The 14530-nt window shown below is 45.2% G+C and overlaps 1 protein-coding gene across 2 annotated transcripts in view; it reads left to right on the forward strand.

Moving 5' to 3' along the window:
* OTUD7B (OTU deubiquitinase 7B) overlaps positions 1-14530 on the forward strand; it is a 102201-nt gene that overhangs the window by 10999 nt on the left and 76672 nt on the right. The window contains exon 1 of one of the 2 annotated variants that reach the window (XM_056546400.1): positions 3514-3587. The exons of the other annotated variant lie outside the window; for it this stretch is intronic. Within the exon in view, the coding sequence (XP_056402375.1) occupies positions 3515-3587 (73 nt within the window). The 5' untranslated portion in view covers position 3514. Of the gene's footprint in view, positions 1-3513; positions 3588-14530 lie in introns of those variants that run through there. 2 annotated transcript variants of the gene reach the window in all.

Below are 14530 nucleotides of genomic sequence, written 5' to 3' on the forward strand. Positions count from 1 at the left end.
TGGTAAATCTCAGATACCGTGTATGAGTTTTTTGGGAAGCCACCACAAAGTTTCTATATTGTTGTGAACTGCAGATCTACCCAGTAATCCAGCCGTTCTGAGGAGAACATAAGCAGTATATCTGATGGTGGCGGAGGCCATATTGGTTGTCATCCAACTTTTTCTGAAACAAAGAAAAGAGGCAGCCGAATTCTTACCAAGGTCGCTGCAGAAGGGTATGGCCCCCGGTGGGGTTGGGGAGTTGGTTTTACATGTATGATCTGAGGGGGGCTCATACTTTAAGGTATGTACTGGATATCAGTCCAAGTGATGTATGCAGCGCGGGGTCCTGCTCCGTGACATAGACAGCGAGGTGTCGCTAAGCGTTGGCAGATAATTCAATCAACACATTGAGAAATCTATTTATAATAAGCTATTTGTGTCCTGGCCCCAGATTTCTCTCTGTCTAGTCTGAAGGGACTGGATCAGTACAACTAGTGCGAGAGTCCAGGTAATCCACCGCTTATGGCCTCTTCCAGGAGCCCCCCATAGATTTCAGCTATTATTACTGTATCTCATGTCTATATGCAAGAAAATTCACGGGACATGGGCCCCAACTTGTGCTGTGTTCCCCAATGGGTTTCTTTGCACCTGTTGCAAAACCACAACTCCCATCATGTCCTGACAGGTTGTAGAACACTGATCCTGAGCGTCTGCATCCTGAGTCCAGTTCAGGACTATAATGCTAAAACTACAGCACAGACCAACACTGTATCACTGTTGTCGAAGATGTGGCCCAGTGTCCGAAGACCTCGAATAGCGTATAAGTCCAATTGCCTCTTCTCTCTTTTTGCGCTGCTGCCAATTTCAGACTTCCTTTTGATTCATTATTAATGAACCAGGAAGCCCAGGATGAACAGAGTTAGGAAGAATGTTTTACACAGCTAAAGTGCAAGGAAAGGAGAGTAATGGTATCTCAAGCATAGTAATCATATTAGACTGGGATGGAGGACTGTCAATCGTGTCTCCTAAAGGGGTACTCCAGTGGAAAACTATTTTTATTTTTTTAATCAATTGGCTCCAGAAAGTTAAACAGATTTGTAAATTACTTCTATTAAAATTTTTTATCCTTTCAGTACTGATGAGCTGCTGAAGTTGTTGTTCTTTTCTGTCTAAGTGCTCTCTGATGACACGTGTCTCGGGAACTGTCCAAAGTAGAAGCAAATCCCCATAGCAAACCTCTTCTACTCTGTGCAGTTCCCGAGACAGACAGAGATGTCAGCAGAGAGCACTGTTGCCAGACAGAAAAGAGCAACTCCACTCCAGCAGCTGATGATTATTGGAAGGATTAAGATTTTTTTTTATGGAAGTAATTTACAAATCTGTTTAACTTTCTGGAGCCAGTTGATATAAAAAAAAAATATATTTTTTTCTTCAATCAACTGGTGCCAGAATTTGTAACGACTTTTATCTAAAAATGTTAATCCTTCCAGTACTTATGAGCTTCTTTATACAACAGTCGAGTGGGTGAAAAAAAAATCCCTGTATAGGCGCTGCTTCTCCCAAATGGATGATTCGAGTCAGAAGATCGATTAAAAGATGAATTTTATTGAACCAATGACCCGTTTCGGGTATTAACCCTTCCTCAGATTGGCACCTGAGGAAGGGTTAATACCCGAAACGCGTCATTGGTTCAATAAAATTCATCTTTTAATCGATCTTCTGACTCGAATCATCCATTTGGGAGAAGCAGCACCTATAGAGGGATTTTTTTTTCACCCACTCGACTGCATGCACCATGGAGAGCCCTGCACCGGCTTCCACTTCCCTACAGCTTCGCAGCGCTCCCGGGACACAAGTACCCCTTGCATTGGGGTGATATGCGCATATTTGTTGCGCTCTAGGTGAGCACAATATTAACCATCTCTTCTTACCTGATTGCTGTCTTGGGATAATGCACTAGGCGCCTGTGCGGTTTCTCTTTTTTTTTGTCTCCTATTTCTTTATACAACAGAGGAAGTTCTTTTCTTTTTGAATTTCCTTTTCGTCTGTCCACAGTGCTCTCTGCTGACACCTCTGTCCATTTTAGGGACTGTCCAGATCAAGATAGGTCGGCTATGGGGATTCTCTCCTGCTCTGCACAGTTCCTGACATGGACAGAGGTGTCAGCAGAGAGCACTGTGGTCAGACAGAAATTCAATCAGAAAATAACTTCCACTGTAATATACAGCAGCTGATAAGTACTGGAAGGATGACATTTTTTAAATAGAAGTCATTTACAAATCTGTTTAACTTTCTGGCACCAGTTGATTAAAAAATGTTTTTTTCTACTGGAATACCCCTTCAATGGCAAGGAGTACTCCTAATGCCTTGATGTCTGCCCAGGTACCAGCAGAGCCCCCTCCTCACCTCTCTAGGGACCTATCTCTTTCGAGGAAAAGGAAGATTGTACATGTCATGGTCGTTCAGCACACGTACACCAAGCCCCCGCCTGTCAATAATACGAGCAGCCTGACATTGTGAACGCTGTAAATGCTCCGTTTTCTGAACAGAACCGCCACAGGCTCGCATAGCTGGGAATCCAAGATGACAAATGTAGTGTTAAATTACTCAGATGCTAGAAGTCCCATGCAAGGAAACATTGGGAAAGATGGCCGCTATCGGGAGTCTGGCTGGTGACCTGCATTGAGCTTTAATTGTGTAATGAAAATTATTGCTCACTATTTTTCAAGATCTCTGCTTACTGTAAGAAGAATGAAGCATTTTTATTCACATCCTTAAAAACCTGTTTAGCCCTCATTTGTCTGACAGCTGAGGTCACCATTGTATTTAGCCTAGCGGACAAAACAGTGTGGACTCCAGACCTGTGCTGATACATTGTAACAGAGTTTGTGCAGTTTATGTATTAAGCCAGTGCTTCCCAACTAGGGTGCCCCCAGCTGTTGCAAAACTACCACTCCCAGCATGCCCGGTTTTGCAAAAGCTGGTGGCACCCTGGTTGGGTCAGTGTTTCTCAACCAGGGTGCCTCCAGCTGTTGCAAAACTACAACTCCCAGCATGCCCAGACAGCCTTCGGCTGTCTGGGCATGCTGGGAGTTGTAATTTTGCCACTGCTGGAGGCACCCTGGTTGGCAAACACTGTATTAAGCTCACAAAGAATTGTCTAGAATGTATACCCTTTTAATAAATCCTTAGGCCAGTGTGCTGTGTGCCTTCCACTGTTTGAAAACTACAACTCCCAGCATGCCTGGAAACAGATTAAAGGGATTATCCAGAGGGAGTTTTTTTTTTTTTAATAACTTAATTTTTTTTAAAAAATAAGAACAATGCCCATACTGCAGTACTTAGTAAAAAATAAATAAACGTGTTCTCTCCTCCAGAGTTCCCACGGTGCCTCTGGTGTCCTGAGCTGCAGCTTGACGGGGCACACTGTGTCAAACTGCTGCTAAATCATTGGCCACCATGACGTCCAGCCTCGGCCAATGATTGACACATGCAGTATGACACACTGGGCCCCAACATCGCTCCGGGCATCATGCTTTCTCTCAGGAAGAGGATTGGAGCCGGGGATGGAGCAGGACACCAGAAGCACCACAGGAGAGCTGGAGGTAAGTATAGGTTTATTTATTAAAAATATATATATACACACACACACATGTGTACTGTAGTATGGACAATGGGGGAGATTTATCAAAACCTGGTTATGAGGAGGAGATTTACGGCGATCCACTGCTGAAGTAGCCGGAGGGCTTACCTCTGTTTCTCTGCTGGTCCCGGCTCTCGCATTGATAAATTCCTGGCAGAACCAGGCTTTATCATTTGAGTGCAGAGCACACAGGTCAATGTAGTTCCATAGAACTACATTGACCTGTGTGCTCTGCACTCGATTGGTAAAGCCTGGTTCTGCCAGGCTTTATCAATGCGTATGAGGAATCTAATGATTCCTCCTAAAAGTCCCCTAAGGGGACTAAAAAAAATAAAAGTTTAATAAAAATGTAAAAAAAAAACACATTAACCCCTTACTTATTAAAAGTTTAAATCACACCCCCCTTTTCCCAAATTCCATATAAAAACGCAATAAAAATAAACATATTTGGTATTCTCACATGTGTATATGTCCGAACTATAAAAATATGTTAATTAAACAACATGGTCAATGGCGTAAAAAATAAAACAAAGTCCGAAATTGCATATTTTTGGTCACAAGTCCCATCAAAACAACAGATTATGGTGCAAAAAATGAGCCCTCATACCTCCCCGTTTAGGGGTCAAAAGAGGAAATTTTAAACCTACGAATTTTCATTTTCATAAAGTTATAATTCAAACCTATATAAGTTGGGTATCGTTTTAATCGTATGGACCTCCAGAATAAAGATTAGATGTCATGTTTACCGAAAAGTGAGACGAATGCACCCAAAGGTTACAAAATGCAGTTTTTCCTTCAATTTAGCCCCACAAAAAAACTTTTTTTCTGGCTTCACCATAGATTTTGTGGTAAAATTATTGATGTCATTACAAAGTAAAATTGGCGCAAAAACAAGCCTGTAGGTGGAAAATTGAAAGCGTTATGATTTTTAGAAGGTGAGGAGGAAAAAATGAAAGTGCAAAAAAAAAAAAAAAATTACCTGGGGTCCTTAAGGGGTTAAAAACAGCTCAGGAAAGGTGGCTGCCCTCATGTACTTTAAAGTAAAAAAAAAAATACAGTCAGAAAATAGAAACGCATTACAAAAACGAATCAGTAACAAAAATAAGAGGTAACACATTGACTTTAAGGGGCAGTGCCCTGTAGCTGCTGCCAGTACCGTGCCCTCCCCGCATTGCCATCTTCTGACTGTCGGTGGTGACAAGCCTTCTGCTGAGCTGCGGGCACACGCCCGGGTGTCATGCTGTGATGCAATGTGCGGTCATGTGTACCAGTCCTACAACACCCCGTGTGTCCTCTTTATTACTGTAACTTTCCATATGACATCAGTCCTGTAATAACTCTTCTCACCAGCCGTGTTATGGCATCTATGGCATGGCCAGTGTCTCCAAAGCAGTGTTTCCCAACCAGGGTGCCTCCAGCTGTTGCAAAACTATAACTCCCAGCATGCTCGGACAGCCTTCGGCTGTCCGGGCATGCTGGGAGTTGTAGTTTTGCAACGGCTGGAGGCACCATGGTTGAAAAACACTGACCTAACCTGACCCCCTCCAGTCACCATCTACTCCTTAGAACAGTGTTTCCCAACCAGGGTGCCTCCAGCTGTTGCAAAACTACGACAGCCTTCGGCTTTCTGGATATGCTGGGAGTTGTAGTTTTGCAACAGCTGGAGCCACCATGGTTGAAAAACACTGACCTAACCTGACACCTCCGGTCACCATCTACTCCTTAGAACAGTGTTTCCCAACCAGGGTGCCTCCAGCTGTTGCAAAACTACGACAGCCTTTGGCTGTCCGGGTATGCTGGGAGTTGTAGTTTTGCAACAGCTGGAGGCACCCTGATTGGGAAACACTGACCTAACCTGATCCCCTCCAGTCACCATCTACTCCTTAGAACAGTGTTTCCCAACCAGGGTGCCTCCAGCTGTTGCTAACCTACGACAGCCTTTGGCTGTCCGGGTATGCTGGGAGTTGTAGTTTTGCAACAGCTGGAGGCACCCTGATTGGGAAACACTGACCTAACCTGATCCCCTCCAGTCACCATCTACTCCTTAGAACAGTGTTTCCCAACCAGGGTGCCTCCAGCTGTTGCAAAACTACGACAGCCTTCGGCTTTCTGGATATGCTGGGAGTTGTAGTTTTGCAACAGCTGGAGCCACCATGGTTGAAAAACACTGACCTAACCTGACACCTCCGGTCACCATCTACTCCTTAGAACAGTGTTTCCCAACCAGGGTGCCTCCAGCTGTTGCAAAACTACGACAGCCTTTGGCTGTCTGGGTATGCTGGCAGTTGTAGTTTTACAACAGCTGGAGGCACCATGGTTGAAAAAACACTAACCTAACCTGACCCCTCCAGTCACCATCTACTCCTTAGAACAGTGTTTCCCAACCAGGGTGCCTCCAGCTGTTGCAAAACTACGGCAGCCTTCGGCTTTCTGGATATGCTGGGAGTTGTAGTTTTGCAACAGCTGGAGCCACCATGGTTAAAAAACACTGACCTAACCTGACACCTCCGGTCACCATCTACTCCTTAGAACAGTGTTTCCCAACCAGGGTGCCTCCAGCTGTTGCAAAACTACGACAGCCTTTGGCTGTCTGGGAATGCTGGGAGTTGTAGTTTTGAAATAGCTGGAGGCACCCTGATTGGGAAACACTGACCTAACCTGATCCCCTCCAGTCACCATCTACTCCTTAGAACAGTGTTTCCCAACCAGGGTGCCTCCAGCTGTTGCTAACCTACGACAGCCTTTGGCTGTCCGGGTATGCTGGGAGTTGTAGTTTTGCAACAGCTGGAGGCACCCTGATTGGGAAACACTGACCTAACCTGATCCCCTCCAGTCACCATCTACTCCTTAGAACAGTGTTTCCCAACCAGGGTGCCTCCAGCTGTTGCTAACCTACGACAGCCTTTGGCTGTCCGGGTATGCTGGGAGTTGTAGTTTTGCAACAGCTGGAGGCACCCTGATTGGGAAACACTGACCTAACCTGATCCCCTCCAGTCACCATCTACTCCTTAGAACAGTGTTTCCCAACCAGGGTGCCTCCAGCTGTTGCTAACCTACGACAGCCTTTGGCTGTCCGGGTATGCTGGGAGTTGTAGTTTTGCAACAGCTGGAGGCACCCTGATTGGGAAACACTGCTTTGGAGACACTGGCGCAGTGTAAAGGGGACCCATCAACTATCAGCAAGTTCCCCATCTTCCTGTCGGAATTTTCCAACATTTGGGTCAACAAGAGCCACCTGTTCCCTGCCACAGTTTCCTACTAATCAAGTGGTAATTGTAAATATATATTTGCGTCAATCGATACCCAGCTTTCCCAGAAGCAGATAAATGCCATAAATGTCTAAAGAGGTCATCTCAAGGACTTGTATGTATGTGAATGAGGCTGCAGAGAGTTGTTGGAGCAATTGAACCTAACTAGATCCAATCTAGACTCCATAATGTCCGACTCCTTGATGCTCTGTGTCGGCACATGGACCCTTGTTCCGGTGCTGCGGGGGATGAGTGCAGAAATGCCATTAGCTTGAGACAATCTAGCAGGCTCCTGAGGTATTCTGGGCATACTTGGACTCTGATCTCATAGATCAGGGGAGGACTGCTGACCTTTCTCGAGATTCCTGGCCGCTTACCACTTTTAATGTTTAAAGAGCGAAAAAAAAAACAAAAAAAAAAAAAACCCTTTTTTTGGGAAGGAAAACTACGTGTCAGGATTATGTACTTAATGGGAAATCACTGGGTAAAACGGACATGGAGTCAGGAAGTTTTAGGCTACGTTCACACTAGGGATCGACCGATTATCGGTTTGGCCGATATTCACGATTTTGGACATTATCGGTATTGACAATTACCTTGCCGATATGTCTATAATGCCCCGTCCCCCTGCCCCGCCTCCACAGTTAGAGACCACCAACGAGACAGCCGCTGCCCCATTGCCTCCCCCATCCCCGGTTTTATAATTACGCGCTACTTCTGGCTGCTGCGCAGCGCAATGACAAGTGACGTCCTCAACGCGACGTCACTGCGCACAGTAACGGCTCAGGACGACGTTGGAGCCAGAGGTAGCGCGGACCCCGGGAACAGGTAATTATAAAACTCAGGATCAGGGAGGCAATGGGGCAGCGGTGGTGGTTGGACTAGGGAGGACCCCAGGACAGGGAGGGGGAGAGAAGTGGGTGGCGGTGGCGGTCTCTGGCCCCGCAAAAGCCGCTGCAGTTCAATGATTTCAAGCGGGCGCTCTAAATCAATGATCTGCGTGGGGGAATAGCCGATAACTTATAACGATATTCCGGTATAAGTTATCGGCTATCGGCCTGAAAGGCCGCAGATTATCGGTATCGGCCCTAAAAAATCGATATTGGTCGATCCCTAGTTCACGCTACATACTTTACAAGCAACATTCTGCTTAGAAATCCACTTCTAAACTCTGGTGAAGCAGCCTCCTAATGTTTTCAATGGGATTCTGCTGCATCGTTCATATTGAAGAATTTCCATGGCGGAGAATTCTGTCATTCTGCTGGATGAATGAACATGATCTGACATCCAGATGGTCTGAAATGCCGTCAGTGGTGACAGTATGTGTCCGCGCTGCCCGGGCATTGAAGGATTTAGGAAAATGTAACCTTAAAGGGGTATTCCAGGAAAAAAAAATGTTTTAATATATCAACTGGCTCCAGAAAGTTGGAACAGATTTGTAAATTACTTTTACTAAGAAAAAATCTTAATCCTTCCAATAATTATCAGCTGCTGAAGTTGAGTTGTTCTTTTCTGTCTGGCAACCGTGCTCTCTGCTGACACCTCTGCCTGTCTTGGGAACTTTAATTTGAAGTGGAATTCTGCTGTGTGAATAGACCCAAAGGCTAGGTTCACACTAAGGAATCTACGGGCAGAAAATTTCCACCCCGAGATTCCGAGTGCGGCCAGATTCAGTTGCGTCTCCAATAGACCGCAATGTCTTCCGCGAGAATTTCCACCTGAAGAATGAGCAACGCCATTCTTCATGCGGAAATTTTCAAGCTGATTTTCTGTTCATAAATTCCGCTTCACAAATTCCGAAACCCTTTCACTATACAGTACATTTTAGTAAGCGGAATTACTGCCTGCACTTACAAAGCGGAATTGCAGGTGGAAATTCCATAGTGTGAACCTAGACTTGGGGTATGTTCACACTAAGGAAATGCAACAGGATCATTTTCTCGCTTAATTTCCTCTGCGCTGCTCTAAAATGGTACAGAATCGGCGCTTATACAGTGGTCAAGTTACAATATTAATTGGTTCTGGAACAACCATTGTATGTTGAGACCAGAACTCTATGGAAACCTGGTAATTGGTTCTAAAGGCACCAAAATGTCATCCAAAAATAGGAAAAAGTGAGGATTAAAGAAAAATAAGTAGATAACTAATATAGCTAAAGCAAATCCTTACATATAAAAGTAAGAAAGATCTGCTGAGAGCTGTAATCACTGTCTATTTCAGTGTTTCCCAAGCAGGGAGCCTCCAGCTGTTGCAAAACTACAACTCCCAGCATGCTGAGAGTTGTAGTTTTGCAACAGCTGGAGGCTCCCTGCTTGGGAAACACTGGTCTATGTAGAGGACAGGAGCTTCTTCAGGGTCCTGTACAGAACACATAATGTCCTAAAAAAAAAAAATTGGAGTCGCCCTCACCTGGTGTCCAAAGGAGCAGGTAACCCTGGTACAGGTAAAGTGTACAGAACATGTAATACCTCCCTGTACTGTAGGGGGCGCTACCAGACATCAGTCAGTGCATACACCTCAGTAATACAGGTAAAGAGTACAGAACATGTAATACCTCCCTGTACTGTAGGGGGCGCTACCAGACATCAGTCAGTGCATACACCTCAGTAATACAGGTAAAGAGTACAGAACATGTAATACCTCCCTGTACTGTAGGGGGCGCTACCAGACATCAGTCAGTGCATACACCTCAGTAATACAGGTAAAGAGTACAGAACATGTAATACCTCCCTGTACTGTAGGGGGAGCTACCAGACATTAGTCAGTGCATACACCTCAGTAATACAGGTAAAGAGTACAGAACATGTAATACCTCCCTGTACTGTAGGGGGCGCTACCAGACATCAGTCAGTGCATACACCTCAGTAATACAGGTAAAGAGTACAGAACATGTAATACCTCCCTGTGCTGTAGGGGGCGCTACCAGATGCTTCAGTTAAAGAAGATGGAGTCCAGCGTCTGATAACTCAGAGGATGATATTTATTTCACCAGATGGTAACAAGGTACAGTGACGCGTTTCGGCCTTAGAACAAGGCCTTAGTTATACACAACCAGGTGCTACCAGATGCTTCAGTTACACAGGTAAAAAGTACAGAACATGTAATACCTCCCTGTACTGTAGGGGGAGCTACCAGATACCAGTCAGTGCATGCACTTCAGTAATACAGGTAAAGAGTACAGAACATGTAATACCTCCCTGTACTGTAGGGGGCGCTACCAGACATCAGTCAGTGCATACACTTCAGTAATACAGGTAAAGAGTACAGAACATGTAATACCTCCCAGTACTGTAGGGGGCGCTACCAGACATCAGTCAGTGCATGCACTTCAGTAATACAGGGGTTTTACCAGTGAAATATCCATTCTGATTGGTCAGTTCTTCCGGCCATTGACACGTTTCACAGATCCCATAGCATTGTATGTTGAGTCTGGTTTCAAGTTACAATGTTCCAGAAAAGACCATTGTATGTTGAAACTATTGTATGTTGAGGCCATTGTAAGTTGAGGGATCACTGTATGAGGGTCTATTCTAACCTCTATGGGTTGGGGATTTATCAAAACTGTTTGCAGAGGAAACGTGGAGCAGTTGCCCATAGCAACTGATTATTTTGCTTCCTTCATTTTTCAGAGGCCTTTGTTAAAAATAAGAGAAGCGATCTGATTGGCTGCTGTGGGCAACTACTACATACGTACAGTGCACTGGAAAAGCTGAGTAACAGCTAATATCGCCCATCTTTCCTAGAGTCCAGAACAGCAGATATTCCTACCTGTGCAGTAGTGAGGCGGTGTTGACATGTATTATCGCCGTTCAGAAGCTTGAGAAAGCTGCTTACACCCCAAGGTTGTGTATGTGTCTCGCTTGGTGTCGTATATAATTGATGTGGTTTTCTCTGGACTGCTTTCAGGTGTAGTTATCTCTACGCTGTAGTTTGGTGTAGGATTTCAGTGTCTGAATGGAAACAGGAATTTTCTTATTCACTGACAGCAAGCAGGAGGCTTAAAATGGCATAAAAGTAATAAAGGTAAAACCCAGTTATTAGTTTGAGGGTTTAATTATACAATGATTGTACTTAAAGGACATCTGTAGTGCAATATAACTTATCCGAAGGATTGCGGGGGGTCAGAGAAGAGTACTGCCCCCCCCCCCCCCCCCCCCCGGATCTCCTGGACGGGGCCGCGGCAGTATGCTGGAAAGGGGGCGTTCCGTCCCCACATGACGCGGCAGCTTACACGCCCCCTCCATGTACCCTATATAGATTCATGAAGGGGCGGGGGTGTCTGCCGCGGTTTTTTGCTGGGGATGAAACTGCACTTCCTGCAGACTGCCGCGGCCCCGTCCAGGAGATTCCGGGGGGCCCCAGCGCTCGGACCCCCCGCGATCTATAACTTATCCCCTGCCCTTTGGATAGGGGATAAGTTATGTTGCGCTGGAGTACTCCTTTAATTTGGGGGAGATTTATCAAAACCTAAAGGAAAAGGTGCTGAGTTGCCCATAGCAACCAATCAGATCGCTGCTTTCATTTTGCAGAGGCCTTTTCAGAAATGAAAGTAGTGATCTGATTGGTTGCTATGGGCAACTCAGCACCTTTTCCTCTGGACAGGTTTTGATAAGTCTCCCCCAATGTATATAGGCCCAGATTTATCAGAGAATGTCTACGGTAGAACTATTTTCCCATGTTTATTTGGGTGTTGGGTTTGACTAGCGTGCATCTTATTTATCTAGAAGGTGCAGCAGGAGGATGAATTTTGCGCAGCTCTGCTGTGGTGGGAGAAGCTCTACCACATAAACTTTATCTAGACGCTTGTGAGGGAGGGAAGTAGTAGACACTTTCCCGGGTCCTGAATTTGGCAGGTTAGGTGTTTTTAATTACTTTCACAGAGCTGCCGGGACATTTTTACTCGCATTTTAGATGCTACAATCAAATTTGATTGCGGTGTCTAAGGGGTTAAAGCCGGGCATCGCCGTGATCAGTGATGTCTGACATTAGAGATGGGTCCTGGTGGCAGATAGCTGCCAGGACCCCCCAGCTATGACCTGCGCTCAGCTCCTGTCATAGAAGGGGAGTGGGATGCTGTCGTCCACAAGGGGTTAAAGGTTTAATTGGGGGAAAGTAGAAATTATTCTCACGCCTAGTGGTAGGTGGTGTAGCTTTGCGCCTAAAAAAAAAAAGTACCTTTGCGCGCAAAATAGCGACTTTTGACAAAAGTTGCAAATGGTAAATACGTGACCACTGCAGGGTCAGAAAAAAAAAAGTTCTACGAGTAGGAAAAAAGAGTGAAACGGTCTATATCAAAAGACGCATAAAAGGCGCCAAATATGCTGCTTGCGCCTGAACTGCGCCAAAACATAGGGAAAAAAATGCTCTAAAAGCAATGATAAATCTCCCCATAAAACCTGAACACCATCTCCCTCCCTTTATGTACATCTTAGGACAGCTCACTAAGACAGTACAATAGAGGCCAATGGTGGGGGGTGCATAACCTTGGACCCCCACTGTTCACATTAAAGGGGGTTGTCCCACTCCAGTGAATGGCCTGTATATTCATAAGCCCCTTCATTCTCTTGATCAGCGGGATGGTCCTAGCTCACAGAACTCCTCCTCTTCTGATGTCCCCCTCGATGTCGTCCTAATGATGATTACCAGCGTTCCCATTTTGAGGGTTTAAAACAGTGTTTCCCAACCAGGGTGCCTCTAGCTGTTGCAAAACTACAACTCCCAGCATGCCTGGACAGCCTTTGGCTGTCCAGGCATGCTGGGAGTTGTAGTTTTACAACAGCTGGAGGCACCCTGGTTGGGAAACACTGGTGTTATATTAGCAGAAAAAAAGTTATAGCTCTTGGAAGGAAAGATGAAAAAGCAAAGAAAATTGCTTGGTCATTAAAGGGTTAATACTGGGATAGGCCATGACTCCCAGCTCATTAAAGGGTCCGCTTTCTGGCGGGCACAACTCCTTTAGTCTGATTTTTTTTAATACAAGATAGATAGATGGAAGGATATAGATAGAGATATAGATAGAGATAGAGATATATATATATAGAGAGAGAGAGAGAGAGAGAGAGAGAGAGAGAGAGAGAGAGAGAGAGAGAGAGAGAGAGATCTATGTAATTATTATTATAATTTTTTTAATCTGTAAATTTAATTTTTTTTTAATAGTGTGGAAATCGCAGAGTTAGCAACTTTATAATAAAAAGAATAAAAAGCTTAATGATTGGAGGCCATTCATGGATATGGGGTATCTGGGCCGGTATTCTAGCATTCGATGTAGTCAAATTACTACCTTTATTGATGGATATGGGGTACCACAAAATTCTATGGCAGCGTTTCTCAACCAGGGTGCCTCCAGCTGTTGCAAAAATACAACTCCCAGCATTCTGGGAGTTGTAGTTTTGCAACAGCTGGAGGCACCCTGGTTGGGAAACACTGGTTTAAAATGAAGTATATGCATGTGAAATAGCACATCCCTCAGGACAGATAGACTGACTCAGGGGTACGTTCCCACACGGCGTATTTTGCTGCGTATTTGGTGCTGCGTATTTTCCTACCCATTGACTTCAACAGAGAAAATAAAATACGCAGCAGCAAATACGCCGTGTGGGAACGTACCCTTAGGGCGCGTTCACACAGCGTCTGTCCCCATTTTTTATTTTTTTTTATCCCCGTTTCTGTTCCGTTCTTGCAGGCTGTAAACGGATTAAAAACGGTCTAAAAAAAAATCCCATTCATGTCAATGGGATTTTTTTTTTGTTTACATCCGTTTGTACTCATTTCGTTTTTTTTTTTTAAAGACTCATCCGTTTGCATCAGTTTTTTCAATCCGTTTTTTACTTCTGAATGTGCGCAGAACAAATTTTTTTGGGTTTATTAAACTGAACAATAACTGATCCAAGCGGATAACATTTGTTGTTGTACGTTTTTTTTATTTTTTTTTAAATATTTTAAAGTCCTGTTTTTATTTTTGACGGGAGAAAAACGGGACGGGTCTAGATGGCCGTGTGGACGCAGCCTAAGGGAAATCACCTGCCTGACTCTTCTCTTTGCTGGACCTGGGGGCGGGCTGTTGGTTATGGGCGTTACTTGGCACCGATAGTCGTACATTCTGGACGTGTTAGTAAACATTACACCTGTTTGGTCATGAAGCTGTCGGACATGATTAGGTGGACAACACGTTGTGCTGCGGGCGGCAGAGCCTTGTCATTGATATAAGCCGCACCGCAGCAGCTAGACGACCATTGTACAAAGGGTTAAGTACATCTGTGCTTCAGGGAACAAGGTGTCCAGCTTGTGTGCGCCGTGTATTACGTTTCCGGTGGTTAAATAGCAGCATGCCATCTGCTGCGGGCAGGGCCAGTTGTGGTCACTTGCAGGCTAAGCTGATTTACCACCACCCCCCCAGGGCCAAAGCTGCAGCAGAGCCCCGGGCTTGGCGATCCGCTTCTTGTTCAGTGACATGAATAGGGATTATATCTACTTTTTCATGTGTGAATGATGGGACGGGCAGTGGGGGGATGCTAATTGTGGAACTGGACAATAGTGGACACAGCCCTGGCCATCTGCTACGCACAGCGACCCCTTACAACTGCGGCCCTCCAGATGTTGCAAAACTACAACTCCCAGCATGCCCGGACAGCCGTTGGCTGTCCGGGCATGCTGGGAG

The sequence above is a fragment of the Hyla sarda genome, chromosome 11 (assembly GCF_029499605.1).
Source record: "Hyla sarda isolate aHylSar1 chromosome 11, aHylSar1.hap1, whole genome shotgun sequence".
NCBI lineage: Eukaryota > Metazoa > Chordata > Amphibia > Anura > Hylidae > Hyla > Hyla sarda.